We start from the raw sequence: 23434 nt of genomic DNA on the forward strand, positions 1-23434 counted from the left end.
TATGTTCACCAATGAGAGCTATGACTCGCCAGGGGAGTTTCTCAAGTTTCTCCACTTGATCCACTCCCAGACCCAGTTCTCATACATGCCAAAGGGTTTTAGGCCAGTGCCCAGTGCAGTCTGGCCTTCCTTTTGGCTGTGCATGAGCTGGTGAGTGTTGCAGCTTGGCCCACCCCACACCCTAATCAGGATGCGCATTTGGGTGCTGCTGCCTTGACCAGTCCAGATCGTTGTGGGTTCCTTTACCTGTGGTTGATGGCAAGCTCCTTGGTCACACCTAGCTTAGTCCATCACCACCCTAACTCTTGAGCTAACCAGTAGGGCTAGAATTTCCACAGGGTTTGGCCCACACATTCCCCACAGAATCTAGCCCTGGATATGGTTTTCGAGTGCTGGTTAATGTCATGGCCCTGCCATGAATCAGTCTGCTGATTCATCATCATGTCAGATAATAGGATATCCTGCTGGACAAGCCCCATGCCTTAGCTTTTGCATGAACTGGTGTAAGGTGCTCAGCATTTTTAAGTGATTACAAGGTCTTCAAAGGAAGAGTTACCGTCATTGGGAATCTTTAGGATAGATTCAAATCCCAGAAGCACAGTGGGTTCAACCTGGAGCTACCTAAGCAGTGCATCAAATAACCAAACCCCCAGAGCCCATGTCCAGGCGGCCAGCAGGCAAAGCCTGGCGCACAGGCAGGCCTGGGGACAGCTCACCTCATGCACGTGGTGGCTGGAGTCAGGGATCTATGCATGAGACCCCCTGTCCTGACACCCACTAGCAGCCAGCAGGCTGCAGGAAGTTTGAACCCCCAAGCCCAAGGTAGCGCCCCTCCCCAGTCCCATCTACTGCTCAATGAGGACAGTGTGTGGGCCTAGGGCCAGACCCGCCCAGCCCTGGAGACACCACCTCCATACACTTACCCCGAAGGAAGCAGCTCCCTGAGCCTGCACAGGCCTGGGGACAGCTCTCCAAGTGCACGCAGTGGCTGGCATCAGGGATCCCAGCATGAGATGCCCTGGCCTGAGACCCTGCAATTCAATATTGATACAACAATACTAATTTGTAGCTCTTACTCAGCAATACATTATAAACATTTTTTATCTTAAAAGTTTTAGAGGCTTTGACAGTGGTTTTTGGATATTACTTTTTTTTAAGTTTTATTGGAAAAGCAGAAATACAGAGAGGAAGAGAGACAGAGAGGAAGATCTTCCGTCTGATGGTTCACTCACCAAGTGGCCACAATGGCCAGAGTTGAGCCAGTCTGAAGCCAGAAGCCAGGAGCTTCTTCCAGGTCTCCCATGCAGGTGCAGGGTCCCAAAGCTTTGGGCTGTGCTCAACTGCTTTCCCAGGTCATAAGCAGGGAGGTGGATGGGAAGTGGGGGCTTCCAGGATTAGACACACTGCCAGTATGGGATCCCGGCGCATTCACAGTGAGGACTTTAACTGCTATGCTATTGCACTGGGCCCCTTGGATATTACTGTATTCCTTTTCTTTTACATAATGGTTCCTCTGTGGCTTGACATTTCAATTGTACTACAGAGTTTCATAACCAGTTATGATACTGGTGTTTGGAATGTGCTCATCGTATTGAAATTCTGTTGTTTGTTCTGGTTGATACAAGTCATTTCAGCCTTAGCTGGGCTGCAGTTTCAGTCCAGTATGTTTCCCCATGTTTGGTTTCAGTGGCTTAGCAGGCTCTCTCTTTAAAACTGCTTATTACTAGGGAATTTACAATAGAAACCAAATTGATCACATTCACCCTTCTGCTTGTTTCTAGTTCTCCTCCAGTTGACTAGGACATGGTGTGGTGCCGAGGTCTCCTGGATGGGCTCAGTAAATCATACTGTATGCAAGAGCGTAGACTACACAAATTTTATTCATTGCATTGCTGGATGGACTACAGATATTTAAAGTCTGAATATATCACTAAAAAGCCCATTCTCTTAATTCAGTGTTAGCAGAAAGCATTTCTTTTTTTTTCTTTTCTTTTTTTTTTTTTTTAAAGATTTTTATTATTATTGGAAAGCCAGATATACAGACAGGAGGAGAGACAGAGGGGAAGATCTTCCATCCGATGTTTCACTCCCGACGTGAGCTGCAATGGGCTGGTGCGCGCCAATCCGATGCCGGGAACCTGGAACCTCTTCCAGGTCTCCCACACGGGTGCAGGGTCCCAATGCATTGGGCCGTCCTCAACTGCTTTCCCAGGCTACAAGCAGGAAGCTGGATGGGAAGTGGAGCTGCTGGGATTAGAACCGGTGCCCATATGGGATCCCAGGGCATTCAAGGCGAGGGCTTTAGCCGCTAGGCCACGCCGCCGGGCCCGAAAGCATTTCTTTATATTGACCAACTACATTTACATGATGGGTGTATTGGCTGATATACAAATTAAATGAGAAGCGTTCTCTTCAAGTATTTCAAGTTAGGGCTGGCATTGTGGCATCTATGACATCTGTATTTTATGTCAGTGCCAGTTTGAGTCCCAGCTGGCTGCTCCACTTCCAACACAGCTTCCTGCTAATGTTCCTGGGAAAGCAGTAAAAAGTGGCTTATGTGCTTGGACCACAGCCACTCACATGGGAAACCCAGATGGAATTCTAGGATCTTGGCTCAGTACTGCTCCATCCCTCCTAGTTATTGTAGCTCTTTGAGGGGTGAACTGTGAATGAGCAAGCTAATTTTTTTTTGTCTTTCTTATTCTTTCTGTAATTCTGCATTTGAAATAAATAGATAAATAAATCTTTTTAAAAGTTATTCATATTTGTTATATTTATTTCTTCTAGATACTCTTTTCCCTTATCAGTTAGACGTGTTAATAAAATGAGACTGGCACCAAACTTTATTAGCCTAAGCACCCATCTATGGTACTGGGATCCCGTATGGGCACTGGTTGGAGTCCCAGCTGCTCTGCTTCTGATTTTCCTCCCTACCTGTGTCCTGAAAAGCAGAGGATGGCTCAAGTCCGTGGAACCCTGCTCTCCTGTGGGAGACTTAGGAAGCTCCTGGCTTTGGAGTGGCCCAGCTCCAGCCACTGTGGCCATTTGGGGCATGAACCAGTTGGCTGAAGATCTCTGTCTTTCCTTCCCTCTAACTCTTCCTTTCAGAGAAAAATAAGACAAATCTTGCTTTTTTAATTTAAAATTTTCAATATTGATTACATACTTGAGAGGGATGTGAATCCATGTGGGCTTTGAATACAGTGGCGAGAGTTTGAAGTGTGGAGGAAGGTGGGTAAGATCATATTGTTTTTCTCCAGTGTCTCAGGAGAGGGAACAGGTTGAGGGGGATGAGGAATGGTACTTTGGTGACAACTTAGAGACCCCAATGTGGGAGGAGTGTTCGCAGGATGTTACAGGAGTGGTTTTGATAGTTCTCAGTTTTCAGCTTCATTGCACCAGGTTGAGGAAACCTTTCCAAGATCTGTTGATTGACCAGGTCTGATTCAGTGCATCCACAGGCCCAGGAACATGCTGCAAAGCTTGGCCAACTGGTTGTGCTTTCTGTCCTCTGATGAGGCACTTGATGTCCGCTGTTGACCTAGACGAGTTGACAGTTAAGTCCCCCTTGTGCATCTGGGCATGTTGGCCACTGCTTGAGCATCAGCAGCTGAGGAGGCCCAGTCCTGGTAGGGGCACTCCAAGGTTGGGTCACATATCTGTGGTTTTACTTGAAGTCCAACCATCTATTTGGGGAGTCTCCCAGGAAACCTCATCTGGGGTGACCTCAGATTTGGCTTTTGTGAGCACCAGTTAGTGCCAGACCAGGTTTGACCAGTCTTACGTATCAGCCAGCCCACATCCTGATGGATGCAGCTGCCTGGTACATAAGGAAGTATTCCCAACTTCATCTTCCACAAGCACAAGTAGATGCTGTGGGCCCCAGATCACAGGTGAACTGGTGGATGATGCACCCCAGCCGAGCTCAAACCCTGTTCTGGCTATCTTGTGTGCCAGTGGAGGCCCAGACCTGACCCACACACATGCCAGTGTGTGCTACAGCCTTGTCTGGCATGTCTGAAGATCTGGCTCTCACATGCACCAGCAATCTAGTAGGCGAGTACCCCAAGTTCCCTTACCAGCCCCACTCTCAGCCTTGGATCTTGTGCATGTCAGCACGTACTGTGGCCCAACCTGGCTTGGCCCACCCTGGTCTTGGCACTTGGCGGGTGCGGTAACTGGGGGCAGACTCACCCCAAACACAGCTCTTACTGGTGGGTACTGCAGCCTAGCCCAGTCTGGCATATCCAAATCCCACCCCCTGGCCTTTTTTTTGTTAATGTTAATAAGGAACAGTAGCCAGAGAAGTGTTATGCTTTTTTTTTCAGTTAAAGCATTTGAAGGTGTGACAAGCTTCTTCTGAAATATGTGGTTCCCCATTGGAGGCCTTCTGGCGTGGCTGCTTTCAGGGAATGGGGTTGTGAGCAGTAGTTCTGACACCTGGATGTTGTCTCACCCTCTCCAGTTTTCTGGTGAAATCATGTGGCTATGGAAAAATTCTTCTGTTGTTAACATGGATTTTAAAGAGAGTGTTTCCCAGTTGCATTCATTATTTTGTATTTAAAACCCTGAATAAAAATTCTTTGTGTTTTGGTTATTGTAGACTTGATTCCTGTAGATTTGCATGTAGTTTAAGACATAAAAGAGGGGCTAGCATTTATTGTAACAGGTTAAGCAGCCACCTGCAATGTTAGCATCTCCTATGGGTGCCAGTTTGAATCCAGTTGCTGCACTTCTGATTCAGCTCCCTGGTAACACACCTGGGAAAGCAGCTGAGATAGCCCAAGTCCTTGAACCCCTCTACCCATGTGGGAGACCGAGATGAAGCTCCTGGATTGGTTCGGGTCCAGCCCTGCCTGTTGCGGCCATTTAGGGACTAAGCCAGGTGAATTCTTTTCCATCTCTTCCCTCCTCACTATAATTCTGCCTTTAAAATAAATGTTTGGTTTTTTTTGTTTGTTTTGAGGAGTGTCTGGAGTGCTCCTGATGGTTATTACGAGAGGGGGTGGGGACGCAAAATTGGAAGCAGACAAGGACCAGAGAAAGCTCCTCTCCCTAGTCCTGAAGGAAGTTTACTATTCTTCTGTTTCTGCGGACCGCTCAGGGATCCTGGTTGTTGTTCCAACGACCTTGGATCCTGCAAGGCAGGATTTGGGCTTCTTCCATCCCATGTGGTAGATCCAATTGGGGGTGGGTGACCTCAGAGTTCTTGGTCTCCAAAGGCACTCCATTTCCCCGTAGTCTCCTTGGCAGTAGGGATGTAGTCCTTGGTGCTCATACTGATAGTCCTTGGTGAGGATCTAGGAGTCTTCAGGTTTGGGATAAAAGCCTCCTCCTGTCCTCCTGCTCCACTCTGGGGACCCCTCCCTGCTCTATGCGCATGACCTCCTGTTAAGAGGTTGTTAAGATTACTCCTGATTCCCCCATTTGCCTTTGTAGTTTTGCTATTGTCTAATGCTAATTCGAGTCTGTTGTCTATGAGTTACCAGTTATGATCCTGATAGGTTGTATTTCCCGTCTTCCTCACACAAACAAACAAAACTAGAATAGATAGACAGAGAACAACAAGGAAAGCTTAGAAACAGACAGGAAACAGTCAGCGGGGATGCACTTGTAACTCACTGGGTGGGACACAAAGATTAGTTACTCCTCACTGGGGTATGGAAGATTTCTCTGCACACCCCTCCTAAACATGCTCACCTAAACTGTTGACATATATCCTGTTAGAATTATAGAGTTAGACCACCTGAAAAACAGCCAGGTTCAGCGAAAATGTGCTTCAATGCTATAAACTGCTAAATACTAACATTAAAATAGGCATGAGACAGCTAAATAGCAATCTAAGCCATTTTGAGGTGTATAGAACACGGTTGAATATAACCCAAAATTGAAATGTCTATGAAGAAGTCACAGGTTGTGGTTGAGAACCTGCATTTCCCTATTAACATATTGATTAATCAATACCATGTCAATTAATGCCACAATGTTGCAAATGGTTGGAAATATTATGTTGGGGCTTTTAATTGATTGGGATGATACTCTGCCGGCTCTACCTTCAGACCAGAGATGGTCTCACCAAGAAACCATTGAACTTACCAGGATAATAAGATGCTGGACTTTATGCTTGGTAAATACCTCCAATGAAAGAATGTCAACTGAATTTGAACTATGGAAATGCAACAAGGTGGAGCAATACGCCGTGGGGGGAGGGTGTGGGAAGGGGCGGGGGGAATCCCAGTGCATAAAAAATGTATCACATAATGTAATGTAATTAATTAAAAAAATGAAATGCAAAAAATATATAAAATAAATGAAACTATTAGAAAAACAAAACCAAACAAAAACAGATGTATAGGATCAGTGTTGTATCCAGTGGGTTAAGCTACCACCCACAATGCTGGAATCCCATGTCAGAGTGTCAGTTTGAGTACTGACTGCTCCGGTTCTCATCTTGCTCTTGTCCTGAGAAGGCCACAGAAGATGGTCCAGATGTTTGGGCTCCTGCATTCATGTGGGAGACCTGGATGGAGTTCTGGCTACTGGTTTTATCCCAACGAAGCCGTGGCTGCTTGTGGCTATTTGGGGGGTGAACCAGCAGAAGACTCCCTCCCTCCCGCCCTTCCTCCCCCTCTCCCTCTCCCCCTCCCTCCCTCCCCTTCCCTCCACCTTTTTGTCTGTCTCTCTTGCTTGAGAACACAGAGATCCAGTAGAGCTTTCACCCAGTTTGCCTCCATGGCATTGCCTTCTGTGACTACAGTGAAACATCACAGCTGGGACATTGACACTGCTGCATTCCTTCTAGCCATCCTGTCTTCCATGTACTTGAGAGTGCGTGTGTTTAGTTCTGTGCAGTTTTATCTATTTATTCTTAAATATTTATGTATTTATTTAAAAGGCAGAGTTACATAGAAAGGGGGGATATGCAGTGGAATCTTCCATCTGCTGGTTGAATTCCCAGATGTCCACAAAGGCCAGTGCTGGGTCAGGCTGAAGCCAGGAACTCCCGCATGGATAGGAGGGAATCACACACTTTGACCGTCTTCTGCTGCCTTTCCCACACTGTTTGTGGAAAGCAGATCAGAAGTACATCATCCAGGCCAGCACAGGAACCAGTGCCCATAGGGGATGCTGCTATTCCAAGTAACAGCTCTACACATTATGCTACAAAGCTGGCCTCCTGTGCAATTGAAATATATCTATATATATATATCTATATATATATACATATATATATATATATACATATATATATATTTATATTTAAAAATAGAATTATGGAAAAGAAAGAGCTCGTTCATTCTCTGGCTTAGTTCCTAAATGTCTGCAGGAACTTCATCTGAGCTGCCAAAGTACTTGAGCCAGTTTCTTCTGGTTTCTCAAGCACATTAGCAAGGAGTTGGATTGGAAGTAGAGCAACTAGGACAGAAAACTGGAAACCATATAGGCTGCTGTATTGTGGGCGGTAGCTTAACGTGCTGTACCACATTAATCCTACTAATTAATAAAACACCAATCCCAGTTCTGTATAATTATATCCTATCACAACTGACTACTACTATTCTGTGGTCACAGCCACTGTACTTCTGTTCTCCATCCTAAACCTTGCTGTTGCCTTTAATTTTTACAATTCTTAAAAAGTTTTATTTAAAAAAATTAACTTGGAAGACAGATTTGCAGAAGGAGTCAGAGCGCCAGCTCTTCCATGCATTGGTTCACTTCCTAGATGACCATAACAGCCAGGGCCAGGCTGCATAGAGCCAGGAGCTTATTCCCAGTCTCCCGTTTAGGGAGGTGCACTAGCTGGGACTGAATTGTTGCCCCTGGAAGGCTGATCTCAAAGGCAGAGTTTTACTCACAACGCTGGCCCTAAGTTTTACATTTTGTTTTAATTATCATTATTGGGTATGATGAGCTATATGTAGGCTCCACTCTCCTTCCTCCTCCCCACTTTGTTTTTCATGGAACCCATGGCTAGGAGCAGGTCTTTTTATTTGAAAGGTAGATTTACAGAAAGATGGAGACAGAGAGAGAGAGAGAGAGAGAGAGAGAGAGAATAGAAATCAGTCTTTTCTATCTGCTGATTCACTCCCCAGAGGGCTAGATAAGTGGTCAGAGCTGAACTAAATTGAAGCCTGGAGCCAGAAGCCTCTTCTGGGTCTACCACATAGATGCAGGGACTGAAGGACTTGAGCCTTCAGGGAACTGTATGAGAAATGGAGCAGCCGGGATTTGAACTGGTGCCCATATGGGGATGCCAGTGCTGCAGGTGGAGGATTAGATTATTGAGCCACTGTTGCTGCCACCCTCAACCCCACACCCCACTTTTCTCCCCCAAAGATTTAGTAATTGGAAAAATAGAGTGACAGGAGAAAGAGAGAGAGAGAGAGAGATTGATTGATTCTGTATGCTGGTTAACTCCCCAGTCAATGGCTATGGTGGCTGATGCTTGCCCAGGCAAAGCCAGAGCTTGGCTGCATCCTGGTCTCATGTGGATGGCAGAGCTCCATGTACTTGGTCTTTTCACCCACTGATTTCCTTGGTTTGTTACCTGGATTGGAGACAGAGCAGCCAGAAGCTGCACCCAGACTCCAATATGGGAACAGGTGGTAGCTTAACTCACTGCACCACCACTCCAGTCCCTGAGTCCTTTCTTTAACTGTATTGGGTTGAATAAACGGAAGATTTTCTTAATTGGATGCTGTTTTTTTTTTTTTTAAGAATAGACATTGTAGTTTAAGTTTACTGTCAAGTGTACGTGTCAGCAAAACCTGCTTGAGATTGGCCTCCTTGGTTTCAGATTTCTATTCCCAGTGGCCAGTTGGAGCCTGCAGTTGGGAGCTGCACAGAGAGCTCAGTGTAGCCAGGCTTCCCTTTATCATTGCTCCCGCACTCCTTCCTATGTTGCCTGTCACACACAAGTGGATTGCTACCTGAAGTACCCAGGACCACCTTCTGGTCTCTCTCACAGGAAGGTTGTTCACTCTTTTTGTAAAGATTTATTTATTAGTTTTACAAAGTCAGATATACAGAGAGGAGGAGAGACAGAGAGGAAGATCTTCCATCCAATGATTCACTCCCCATGTGAGCCGCAATGGGCCAGTGCTTGCTGATCCGAAGCCAGCAACCAGGTGCAGGGTCCCAATGCATTGGTCCGTCCTTGACTGCTTTCCCAGGCCACAAGCAGTGAGCTGGATGGGAAGTGGAGCTGCTGGGATTAGAACTGGTGCTCATATGGGATCCCTGGGCATTCAAGGTGAGGACTTTAGCCACTAGGCCATACCACTGGGCCAGAGGCTGCTCATTCTTGCATCTTAATTATTTTAGCAACAATTAACCTCTCTTCTGAAATAAAATGATACTCGTCATGTTAATTTAACACTTGCTGAGACTTTCAAAGTATTTTGCCACAACCATTACCCTTTTACAATGTTTTATATTTGCACATTTGCTAATGGTGGTTTTTTCATTTACTTTGTAAGCTCTGACAGACCATAATAGCAGGTTTATGGTAGCTTGTCTTTCTCTTTACATGCTTTTGTAGTTCTGAGGTCTGTGACTCTGCCAATGATTGGCTTCAGAAAAATGACTTTTCACTCAATGCAGATTTGCCATTTCTGTGAATATGCTAATTATTGAAGCATGTATGCCTTCCACTGTACTCACAATGTTTGTGTATGAATTTTAGCACACATGGATACACACTACAGTCATAAGGTTTCTCCCCTGTGTGGATGCTCTGATGTATGATTCAGTGTGAGTTATGAGAAAAAGCTTTTCCACACTCACTACATTCATAAGGTTTTCTCCAACTGTGGATTCTCTGATGTCTAATGAGGTGTGTCATATGAAAAAATCTTTTCTACACTGACTACATTCATAAGGTTTTCCCCCAGTGTAGATTTTCTGATGTTTAATGAGATTATATTATGTTATATCATATTATCTTATTTGTATGACTTACAACTAAAAGCTTTTCCACACTCACTACATTCATAAAATTTTTCACCTGTGTGCATTCCCTGATGTGATAAAATGTTGAATTATCAGAAAATTCTTTTCCACACTCTCTACATTCATAAGGTTTTTCCGCAGTGTGGATTCTCTGATGCTTAATGAGGTGTGACTTACAAAGAAAAGCTTTTCCACACTCACTACATCCACAAGGTTTTTCACCTGCATGGATTCTCTGATGATGAACGAAATTTGACTGGTTGGCAAAAGCTTTTCCACACTCACCACACTGATAAGGTTTTTCCCCAGTGTGGGTTCTCTGGTGTCTAATGAGGTGTGCCATATGAGACAAGCCTTTTCCACATTCACTACAGACTTAAGGCTTTTCTCCAGTGTGGATTCTCTGATGTGCTCTGATTCTTATCAAATTAAGCTTTTCCACACTCACTACAGTCATAAGTTTTTTCCCCAGTGTGGATTTTTTTCTGATGTCTAATGAGGTTTGACTTACAAGGAAAGCCTTTTCCACACTCTTTACATTCATAAGGCTTTTCCCCGGTGTGGATTCTCTGATGATGAACCAAACCGGACTGGTGGGTAAACGTTTTTCCACACTCCCTACATTCATAAGGTTTTTCCCCAGTGTGGATTCTCTGATGCACTCTTATGTTTGACTTATGAAGAAAAGCTTTTCCACACTCACTACATTCATAAGGTTTTTCCCCAGTGTGGATTCTCTGATGCCTAATGAGAGATAATTGTTGGTAAAAGCCTTTTCCACACTGAGTGCATTCATATTCTCTGCACTTTGAAGGATCTGCTCTCTAATGAGTTCTGACTTCTGGTGCATGTTTTCTTTACATTCATTGGACACAAACAAATTTTCTCCTGTTTCAGTTCTCAGGTTAGTGATAAGGCAAGATTTATAGTGTCCAACATGAATTGCGTCTCCCACACTGACAAGCTGCTTAATACACGGGTCTTTGGTATAAACTTGCTCACACATAAGGACTATCTTCTTCCCGCTGACAGTTTTCTCTTTCCCATTATGTTCAAAGGACTGCTGACAAATGTGGATCTTGTCAAGCTGATTGAGATTTTCCTCACTCTTGTGCTTGTTCTCAGGGACATTAGAGGAACGCTTCTTTTCAAATGGCATTTTATGAGGCTTCCTGTGGGATAAGAGGATTTAAAATAAACTGCGATGTCATTTCCTCTCTCCTTTCCAAAGGCATCAGATCTCTGAGCCCCTCCTGGGAGTTGCTTTCCCTCTCCCCTCTTCCAAGTTCAACTGGTCAATTAACAAGTAAAAATTTGGTCTACAACTAGTTTCCAATTTCTGTTTCTATACGTTAAAGCAAAGATTCACTGAGCTTTCCTGGTAACATTTGGTTTGGTGCACAACATAGGACTTGAAAAAGAATTTTGGCTCTTATACAAGACCTATGAGTGTAGACTTAGCAAAGAGAAGACTCCACATGGTTTTACTGAACCTGTGGATATGACCTTAGTACCATATGCCTCTGAAAAACATGAACACACCCACCTACCCACATAATTCCCAGCCACTGCCTAGCTCCAGCTAAACCTCCAGATAGATTGTATTTGGATAGGTCGCAGCACACAGAAACATGAAGTGGAATTGGGGGAAGACTAGACTGAGCCTGGCTGCAACACATGCTGGTAGAAAAGAGATGATGCAAGCCGTGGCAGTCAGGGGGATGTTGGTGCTGGACTCAGGATCCTTGAGCGCAGGAGGTCTAGTGGGGCCCTGGTAGCCTTGTCTGGGCCCTTAGGCACAGCTCTGTGATGAGGCCAGTTTATGAACCCCAGCATCTATGTGTGTTGGTTTAGGTTGGTTGTCCTGAGTCCTTGCCTGGCCAGTGCAATGGGTCCTGGGTCTGAGAGTCCTGGAAGTAGAGGGTGTGGCAGGCCTCAGGTCACCTGGCTTGGATACTTTACATGTCTGCATGGTGGTGCTAAGTCAGTGAGTGCTGAGGGTGGGGCTCCACTGGTTCAGGATAAACTAGCTGAGGTCTTGGTGCGCTTGCAAGAACTGGTCCTCCTCAGTTGAAAAGGAGTATTGGACAACTGGCACGGATCTACCTGGAGATGGCAGGCCACTGAGGCCTGGAAAGCACATCTGGACCATCCAAGAGAAAGGAGGAGAGAACAGATTGAATAACTACCCCAGCCAAGTGATGACAGCAAATATCTGGGTGAAAGGAGACTCTAAGGTCAACCATGTCAGCCAATGAACATTGAAAGGGTTCCCTCTTGCTTGAATCACTAAGGTGGACCTCTTTCAGGACTATTAGAACCAGCTGGACAGAAACCTTGGAGTATGTGCCATTTTGACACACTGGTTTGGTCTCAGGAGTCCAGTACCCATCCTTAAGTACTAGGATGGTTGGGAGGCCTGGTATAGCTTCTCTGAATATCATTTAGCCTTGACCTAAAACAGGAAGGAAAGATAGAAAATTTGGAAATGATCACAGCAATTTCTCTGTAATGATCTAATACACGTACACACACACATTGAGTGCAATTAAATCACACACACACACACACACACACACACACACACACACACAGTACAGAGAAACCCAACTCATGAAAAAAATGATTATGTTCCACTCCCCCAGTCCCACCCACCTCATGAAGTTGGCAGTGGGTGGAGCCTAGGACTGCCTTGTTCCCAAGGTATCTGCTCCCAGTGTACTCACCAGGACGGATGAAGCCTCTTGAGCCCAGGCCGGCCAAGGCCAAGCTCATCACATAGTCATATTGACTGAACCTAGGGCCCCAAGCATGGACTCCAATCTGGCCCAGGTTCCCCCAGGAACAGCAAGTGTATGTGAGGACAGAGAAAATATGTAGATTTCTACTAAATACCAGTTGATCACATTCAGGAGGTGGATACAGAAACTGGATCTCAAAGTCATTTTTTTAATTTAACTTTTTGGAGACAGAGAAATTTTATTTGCAAAGTGGTCATGTCAGCAGGGGAAGAGGAGGGAAGAGGAAAGCACTTCTCGAGAGAAAACTAGGTGGTGGTGTGCTTCTTGAAATTAGAGACACCTAGTTAGCAACTCTTGATTGTTGTTCCAACCCTTGGTTACTGAAGCAGGATGTATAACTGGAAAAAAGAACCCACTCTTCTGTTTTCTCCCAATTCCCATGAATCCCATCCTTATACTCTATTCCAAAATCCTAGTTTTCTATACTAAATTAAAGAATCACCTTGCTTTCCTGTTTACACTTGGTTTGGTGCACAAAATTGGACTTGAGAAAGACTGCTGGCTCTTATACAATAGCTATGTGGCTGGACTTAGCAAAGAGAAGACTCCACAAGGTTTGTACTGAACCTGTGGAGGTGATCCTTGGCACCCCATGCCTCTGCACAAGCCTGAACACACCCACCCACCCACGTAATCTCCAGTCATTGTCTAGCTCCAGCTAAACCTCCAGACAGACAAAGTTTGGCTGTCTCCATTCAAAAGGCACACCATCTCCCTGGCTCTCTCCCAAGAAGGGCTACTTGATTCCCTCTGCTTTCTACATTCACCTGATCACTTGGCAAATAATACTACTGTCTGCAAATAAAAAGAGAAAAGTAGAAAGAAAAAATGAAATCCTATTTCTCAAGTCTCATTTTTGTACAATTTTGCTTTCATATTGTGTTTCATATTCATTTTCATGTGCTTCATATTTCACTTATGGCCAAAGCTAATGCTAAGCATGTTTTTGGCAATGCAGCTCTCTTTTCATTTATTATATAATTTTTGTGATTAAAACTTACCTGAATATTATTTCCTGACCGTTCTGATTAGCTCCAAGCAGCTCATTCTTTCCATGGGGATCTGAAATGAGGAAAAGAGTAACCATATCTCTGAATCACATCTAAATGTTTCTTTTCAAATGTTCCAGTGAAGCCAATGAGATTTGTTGCCATTCTAGATACAGCACATTTTAATATTAGTAAAATGTGGACATTTGTGAGCATTATTAAATAGGCATTACATCTCATCTATTAATGCCTTAACATAATACCCATTTTTTAATGAAAATTTCAATTACGTGACATTGTGTATTTAACTTAAAATGGGATATGAGAGAAAATATGATATAAAAATTTAAAATAAGGATTGGGGTATCTTACATCTCATCTTAGCACTAGTTTGTCTTTTCCTGGCTACTCTTGCTTCAAATACAACCCCCTAAGAATGTATCTTGGGAGGTGGAAGTTGTGATTCAAGTGTTTGGGATCATGAAAAGATGCATATATACTTCTAGATTTATGGTGACAGGCTGGCAAATTGCTAGAATAAACCTATACATGGAGACTATAGAACGCCGGTGTCTCACCGGCTGTCCTTCTGGAAGAAACTCAAACTAAAAATCAAATACAATTCCTGTCAATATGTACTGAAAGAAGTATCAGCTTCCCTACTGACCTACCTGGAAGTCTCTGCTGGACAGATTTCTCCACTGTCCATGGTGCTGAATCTTGTTCCAACCTGAAGATCACATCAGGCTTTGTCATGGAGTACCCTGTTAATGAAGAATGATGCAGATTTTCCAAAATCACCACTAGTCCTACCAACTACTATACTTTTTAAACTCCTCTTTCATTAGCAAACTATACAGAAGTGTTCTGCTTAGGCATGACAGAATTTCACTCACCCAAGGACAGCAAATTGTTATAGGTCTCAAGCATTACCTCCTTGTAGAGGGTCCTCTGAGTATCATCCATTGTCTGCCATTCTTCCTGGGTAAAGTCCACAGCCACATCTTCAAATGACACCAACACCTGTAACAGCACATGTCTCCTCAGCTCTGGATCATTAAATAGAAACACTGACAGTACATTTTCTGTATATTATCAACTTCTATGGGTATAGTTTAATTTACAATTCATACAGCATCACAGAGTAACAGTTAAATGAAAATATCTTGTGCTTCTGGGAATACCTCAAAGTTTCTCTGGGGATCTCCCCAATTGAACTGCTGGTCTCAGAACCCTAGCCAAGATAAGACAGAAGAAAGAACAAGTCAATCAACCACCTCACCTATATGTTGGCAGCGAAATACTGGGCAAATGAAGACTCTACGATGGACTATGTCAATCAGTGTATTCTTCAATGACCTCATTGAACTGGGAGTGGCGAAACTGGCAGCAATTCATAACTGGTGAACTATCAAAACCACTTGAGCAAGTATCTCAGAGCATGCCCCACATCCGGGACTTGGGGTGGGTGGGAAACTGGTTGGGGCTTCTCCCTCAATATCCCCCTTTACCTCAGAAACAACAAGGAAACAATATGGACATAATAGTCTTACCCACTTCCCTATAGCCCTTGAATCTTTTTACCGTAATTAACTATGTAAAGACTGTCAAAAATATAATTAAAAAAAACAGAAAATGACCAAAAAAAAAATATCTTGTGCTGCATTACTTTTGCAGTTCCAATACTACATCAGAATATTCCTTATTCTCTTCAAGTTTATTTTCTCTAAAGAGAATCTAATTCTAATGAACTGTTGAAGGCATTGCTAGAATAGCTCTCTGAGTGGAAGATATGACTCTGTGTTTCCTTTATTGCCACTTTACTTTTCAACTAAATTAACATAAGTAACCATATTGACACTGATTCAAAACATTAATTCAGGACCTGTAACACTAAGCTGAGTTTAATTCTTCTGTGTGTTTTCAATTTGCATCTTCTATGAATGCAGCTTAATTTACAATCTATCTGGCAACAAGTCAAAAAACAAAGCATTTTGTCCTGTATCATGTTTGCAATTCTGAAGCTACAATTCCATTATTATTCTGTATCAGATTGTTCTGCATAATAAACATAAAATGAGTTCACTGTGCAATCTTTAGATACACATGAGCTAAATAACATGTTAGATTAGATAATTAAGATAAATGCTTACTATTGCACAAGATAGTGAGAAAATTATTGAATAGCTTACTAATGATTATCTCACACATACTGAAATACTTATAAATATTATAAAGTGATAATAAAATTCAATTTTCTTATTTCAAAGTGAAATAATGAAATACTGAAAATATTTTTAAACTGTACTTTGCAGAGTAACTATTTCCTACAGCTAACACTTAAATTAAATAATTATATGGTCGTATATACCAATAATACATATATATGTACGTACTCAAAAGTCAAAAAAAATGGAATACATATATATGTAATTCTAGTGCATAAATATAAACTAGATATATTTTTTCTTTTTTTCAGTTTTGAGTATACACATATTAAAACTTTCTACTTTGTTTTTGCTTTACTTTTTATGGAATACCATAATTAAACTGAAGTTTTAAATTCTACATAGTCAACTGCAGCTTAGGAGGGAAACAAATGACAGTCTCATAAAGAACTATCTTCTTCTGACAATTAGTTGGTATCAGCCAGTCATAGCCTGCCAGCTGAACAGAAGATATACATATAAGACAAATGCCATGCTCTAACAAACCTAATCCTCTTTTTCTTTAATGTTCTGGAAGCCCTTTAGCATTTACCAGTTTTCTGGGTTTTCCTTTTGTTCCAGTAATTTATTTACTAATTTTAACATTAAAACAGCTAATGTAGCAGATATACATACATTTAACAGTATGATACTCTTTTGAATCTTCCCTTTTCCCCTGTTACTCTCTTAAGCATTTGAAATAACATGTTTTCAATTTACATTGTGGGCCCGGTGGCATGGCCTAGTGGCTAAAGTCCTTGCCTTGAATGCCCCGGGATCCCATATGGGCGCCGGTTCTAATCCCGGCAGCTCCACTTCCCATCCAGCTCCCTGCTTGTGGCCTGGGAAAGCAGTGGAGGACGGCCAAATGCATTGGGACCCTTCACCCACGTGAAAGAGACCTGGAAGAGGTTCCTGGTTCCCAGCATCGGATTGGCGTGCACCGGCCCGTTGCGGCTCACTTGGGGAGTGAAACATCGGATGGAAGATCTTCCTCTCTGTCTCTCTTCCTCTCTGTATATCTGACTTTGTAATAAAAAAAAATTTACATTGTACTGAAGATCTAAATTTTTCAGTAAGTGATTCAAAGAATAGTAAAATGACCAATTTGATAGGTAAGCACTGTAATTATAATGAAATGAAAAGATCTGTTTCAATCATACAATTTACGGTTTTGCGGAAATTGGCCAACCATGGAGGGTTGATGTAAGGGGGAAGGCAGAGAGAAAAGGTCAAAAAATACCAGAAGAAGAAGCAGCAAGGACTGTTAAAAATTGTAAAAACAGGTGTTTGAAGTTCCCAGGATACTGCGGAATCAGCAAGATCCACTCAACTTGGAAAATAAGCCAAAAACAACAAAAAACGGCAGCGCCCGGCGGCTCCAAAAAAGGTGAGTCACGATCCCAGCAGGGTAAGGCCTGTGGGAATCTTAACCGGCCCAGAGGAAACAAATACAACTGGAGTAATCCTTTACAAATACCCCCACCAGTGGCGGCTACAAACCGCAGGAGCTCCGAAGCCCCTAGTACTGGTGGCGATATTAAACATTGGGGTGACCCAGGCAAAGGCGATGGCGGCTCCCCAACATCCATAGTGAAAAGCCAATGTATTGAGTGGGCGCTTGGACCCTGAGGAGCAGTTGCCAGCACCTGCAGTGGCCGTGAAATCCCGGGATCACAGCGAATCTAAATTCAGGGCCAGTCCATTCTGGGCGAAAGAGGCAGGCCAGTGGGGGCTACCAGATCCCACTCGCCAGACAAGGAAAAACCCCAGGATAAGAGACCCGGGTGCCTACGCGCACGGGTCGGAACTACACGGCGGCCAAACACCACGACCCCGAGGCACTACAACCTGTGGTGGCAGACTGCCCTAAGACCAGAAAGAAAAAAAACTAGGTCAGCAAGGGCTCAGATTACCCACTAGGTGGCAGCAGAGGTCAAGGGTGAGAAGCGAACAATACCTTGAATCACAGAAATGGGGTGAAATCACACAAAAAAAATCAATGAGTCAGAAGGAACCAGTGCCACCCCAAAAAGTCACCAAAAGGCCTGGTCAATCGCAGAGATTACAGATGAAGAAGTTGAAGACGTCTCTGATAAGGAGTTCAGAAAAAATAATTATGAAACTCTTCACAGACATGAAAAACGACGGGAGGAACTTAAAGAATTCAAAAAACACATAATCACAGAAACAAAATTACTCAAAAATGAGGTCCTAGACTTGAAGCACAAAGCTGAGAGTTAGTCAACAGAATTATAGCAGCAGAAGACAGGATATCCAAATTGGAAGGTTCCCAGAATGAAAGCAGGCAGAGTATTAACCAACCAGAGTCACAATTATACAAGGCGACCAAGACGATTCAGGAGATGAACAACAACAACAAGAAGTCAAATATCAGAATCATGGGGCTCCCAGAAGGAGTAGAAAGAGAGACAGGCATACAACCAGTACTTGAGGAAATTATGCAGGAGAACTTCCAAAATCCCTGGAACATGAACGAAATCCAAATTGAGGAAGGCCAGAGGACTCCCCACAGGTTTGACGCAAAAAGAGCCTCTCCAAGACATGTGGTAATCAAGTTCCCCTCCAAGAAAAACAAAGAAAAAATCCTAAGGTTAGCACAAACCAAAGATAAGCTTGCATTTAGGGGCAGGTCCATGAGGATCACTGCTGATTTCTCAAAACAGACTCTCCAGGCAAGAAGGGAGTGGAACAAAATCTTTCAAGTACTGAAACAGAACAACTGTCAACCAAGAATAATGTACCCAGCAAAGATCTCATTTGTATTCAAGAATGAAATTAGATACTTCAATAGGAAGGAGAAACTAAAATATGCTCACACAAAACCAACTCTAAATCTCCTCAGAAATGTGCTACTCCCAGAGAAAAAGGAAGCAAGCCATAAACAAGGATGGCAAGTGTGGAGACCTCACTAAAAACCATGCAAACAAGGACAATTAGATACCAACAACCTCAAAAACACACGGATATAGCAGGGCAAAATTGCAATCTCTCAATAGTAACTCTCAACAAAATGGCCTAAATTCATCATTCAAAAGACACAGGTTATCAGACTGGATTAACAAACAGACTCAACTATATGCTGCTTGTAGGAGACACATCTGACCCAAAAAGACTCTGAGAAACTGAAACTGAAGGGATGGAAAAAAAAAAGATATTCCATGCCAATGGATGAGAAAAAAAGGTGGGTGTAGTGGCCCTAGTCCCAGATAATATAGACTTCAACATGACAAACATCAAAATGGACAGGGAAGGGCATTATATATTGTTGAAAGGAAAGATCCAACAGGAACTGATTACCATTCTTAACATATATACTCCAAAACCAGATGCACCCAGCTACGTGAAACAACTACTTATAGATTTAAAGGGAGATATAAATGAACATACGATAATCCTGGGAGATCTGAATGCTGCACTAATACCGATAGATAGATCAACAAGACAAAAGCTCAACAGAGAAGCTACAGAGCTCACACAAACAATAGAACAACTAAGCTTAGCAGACATCTATAGAATATTTCATCCTAAGGCCACAGACTACACCTTCTTTTCAGCAGTGCATGGCACCTTCTCCAGGATAGACCACATAATAGGACACAAAGCAAGTCTAACTAACTACAAAAATATCAGAATCATACCACGTACCTTCTCAGACCATCACGGAATGAAACTGGAAATCAACAATTCAAAATGCCCTACAAAACATGTAAACTCTTGGAAATTGAACAATATGCTATTAAACAAACAATGGGTCAGAGAAGAAATTAAACATGAGATCAAAAAATTTATGGAAACCAACAAAAATTCAGATACAACAGTCCAAAACTTATGGGAAACTGCCAAAGTGGTGTTATGCGGTAAGCTTATTGCAGTTACTGCTCATGTCAAGGCCTAAGAAAGGTATAAAATACAGGAATTAAGCACACACCTCCAGAAACTGGAAAAGCAGCAGCAGAATGACCCCACAAACAATAGGAAACAAGAAATTATCCAAACAAGAGAAAAAATAAATCAGAAAGAAATAAAAAAAAAACTATTCATAAAATCAAAAAATCAAAAAGCTGGTTCCTTGAGAAAATAAATAAAATCGACTCCCCACTGGCCTAACCAAAAAAAAAAAAAAAAAAAGAAAAAAAAAAAAAAAGCAAGAGAAAGCGAGAATTAGCAGCATCAAAGATAAAAAAGGCAACATAACAACAGACACTACTACCATTAAGGAAATAATTAGAAAGTATTACAAAGAACTAGACTTCAACAAATCAGATAAGCACTTGGAAATGGAAAGATTCCTAGACTCCCACCACTTACCAAAACTCATCCCAGAAGCAGCAGAAGACCTGAATAAACCCATAACTGAATCAGAGATAGAGTCAGTGATTAAAGAGCTCCCAACAAAGAAAAGCCCAGGACCAGATGGCCTTACCACAGAATTCTACAAAACATTCCAAACAGAGCTAACCACAATCCTCTACAAGCTCTTCAAAACAATAGAAAAGGAAACAACCCTTCCAAACTCATTCTATGAAGCCAATATCACTTGAATCCCAAAACCGGATAGAGAATTAACAGAGAAGGAAAACTACAGTCTGATCTCCCTGATGAACATTGACGCCAAGAATCTCAGTAAATTCTAGCCAATAGAATAAAAAAACGCATCAGACAGATCATTCATCCAGACCAAGTAGGTTTTATCCAGGGAATGCAGGGATGGCCCAACATAAGGAAATCCATAAATGTGATACACCACATCCAAAAATTGAAGAACAAAAACCATATAATAGTATCAATAGATGCAGAAAGAGCCTTTGACAAAATTCAACATCACTTTATGTTAAAAACCCTAACCAGGGTGGGGATAGAAGGAACAATCCACAACATAGAGCAATATATGAAAAACCCAATGCCAGCATCATACTAAATGGAGAAAAACCGGATCCGTTCCCACTGAGATCTAGAACAAGACAAGGGTGCCCACTATCACCACTGCTATTCAACATAGCCCTAGAGGTACTTGCAGAGGCCATAAGACAAGACAAAGAAGTCAAAGGAATCCAAATTGGAAATGAACAAGTGAAGCTTTCACTATTTGCAGATGACATGATCTTTTACATAGAAGAACCAAAAGACTCAATACAGAGACTCCTGGAACTCATACAAGAATTTGGTAGAGTGGCAGGATACAAAATTAACAGCCATAGCAAAAATCAACAGCCGTAGTGTATGCAAACAGCCCCAAGATGGATGAAGATCTAACCAGTAGAATACCATTCAAAATAACAGAGAAAAGTATGAAGTATATAGGAATAAATTTAACCAAAAGCATAGAAGACCTTTATGAAGAAAATTACAAAACACTTAAAAAAGAAATTGAACAAGACCTCAAAAGATGGAACAACATCCCATGCTCCTGGATAGGCAAAATTAATATCATTAAAATGTCTATACTACCAAAAGCAATAGATACATTCAATGCAATCCCAATCAAATCACCCACAACATTCTTCATGGAACTGGAAAAAATGATACACAGGTTCATTTGGAAACATAAAAAAAAAAAAAAAAAAAAAAAAAAAAAAAAAAAAAACCACGAATAGCCAGAACCGTTCTGAAGAACAGGAATTTAACAGGGGGAATCACAGTTCCGGACCTCTGGACATACTAAAGGGTAGTGGTTATCAAAACAGCCTGGTACTGGCACAAAGATAGGGAGGAAGATCAATGGAACAGAATAGAAAAAACAGAAGAAAACCCACATAGATACAGCCAATTAATCTTTGACAAAAAGACAGACAACAATCCAAGCAAATGGGAAAGTCTGTTCAATAAATGCTGTTGGCACAACTTGTTGATAGTCTGCAGAAACAAGAAGATAGACCCACATCTCTCACCATACACTAAGATCAAATCTAAATGGGTAAAAGACCTAAACCTACATCCAGAAACGTTCAAACGTTTGGAAGAAAATGTTGGAAACACACTGCAAGATTGAAACAACTGAAAATCAGCATACCATTTGATCCAGCAATAGCACTCCTAGGAATATATCCAAAACACCTGCTACACAAGAAACCAACATGCATCCCTATGTTCATAGCAGCACAATCTATAATTGCAAAAACTTGGAAGCAACCAAAATGCCCATCAACAGAAGAGTGGATAAGAAAGCTATGATTTACTTACTCCATGGAATACTACTCAGCTAATAAAAAGCAAAATGCAGTTCTTTGTGGCCAAATGGGCCACATCAAAAAACTGTAAAACCTGAAACACCCTTAATACCCTATGTTACTCTGTAATGGGTAGGGAATGCAGGGACATCTCCCATATCCCTAAAAAGTGTGAGGAAAACGTATAATATAGCCTATCAAAATCAAATCGGGTAATTCATAGACAACATACTCAAATTGGCACTAGACAACAATCAAGCTACTATACTAAGGCATGAGGGGAAAATCGGGAGCGATCCTGACAGCCTCTTAACATGAAGTCATGTGCATGGAGCAGGAGGGGTACTCCAGGAGGAGGCTCGGACCCAAACCCTGAAGACTCCCAGATCCTCACCATGGACTATCAATACGAGCAACAAGGACTATATCCCAACTGCCAAGGAGGCCACGGGGAATTGGAGTGCCCTCAGAGGAAAAGAACTCTGAAATCACCCACCCCCAGCTGGAGCTTCCACAGGGGATGGAAGAAGTCCAAACACTACTGTGTAGAAACCAACGTAATTGGAATGACAACCAGGAACCCTGAGTGGTCCTAAGAAACAGAAGAATAATAAGCTTCCTTCGGGACCAGGGAGGGGAGCTTTCTCTGGTCCTGGCCTGGTTCCTGCTCTGGACCGCCACGCTCCCTCACAATGACCATCGGGATCGCTCCGGAAACCCTGCAAAACGAACAAACATACATACAAACTAAAAAAAAAAAAAACTAGAATAAATAGACAGACAACAACAAGTAAAGCTTAGAATCAGATAGGAAAGGGCTAGCGTGGATTACTCATACCTCACTAGGTGGGACACAAAGATTAGTTACTCCTCACTATGTTATTGAAGATTTCTTTGCACACCCCTCCTAAAACTGTTCTGCACCTTAATTGTTGACAAACGTCTTGTTAGAGTTATAAGTCAATTTAGACTATCCTAAAATACTCCAAATTCAGTAAAATCATGCTTCAATACTATAAACTGCTAAATACTAAAATGAAAAAACACATGAGACAGCTGAATAGTACCCTATAGCCATTTTAAGGGGTATAGCAGCTGGTTCTGTATATAAACTAAAATTGAAATATCAATGAGCTAATCACAGGATATGGTTAAGAACTTGCATTTTTTCTTTTCTTTTTTCTTTTTTTAACATATTGGTTACTCAAAACCATGTCAATTCCATAATGTTGGAAATTGTTGTTGATGTTATGTTGGGACTCTTAATTTATTGGAATGATATTCTGCCAGCTCAG

General features: G+C 42.3%; 1 protein-coding gene across 1 annotated transcript in view; it reads right to left on the reverse strand.

Annotated features, from left to right (window-relative positions):
• Nucleotides 1–10099: 10099 nt before the first annotated feature.
• Nucleotides 10100–23434, reverse strand: part of LOC131481127 (zinc finger protein 570-like) — a gene marked incomplete at its 3' end in the record, with an annotated part of 533548 nt that continues 520213 nt past the window's right edge. Inside the window, 4 exon segments of the mRNA XM_058668426.1 lie at nucleotides 10100–10359; nucleotides 10442–10733; nucleotides 10913–11123; nucleotides 13754–13814. Coding sequence (XP_058524409.1) covers nucleotides 10100–10359; nucleotides 10442–10733; nucleotides 10913–11123; nucleotides 13754–13814 — 824 coding nt within the window.

Source organism: Ochotona princeps, chromosome 9 (assembly GCF_030435755.1).
Source record: "Ochotona princeps isolate mOchPri1 chromosome 9, mOchPri1.hap1, whole genome shotgun sequence".
NCBI classification, from domain to species: domain Eukaryota; kingdom Metazoa; phylum Chordata; class Mammalia; order Lagomorpha; family Ochotonidae; genus Ochotona; species Ochotona princeps.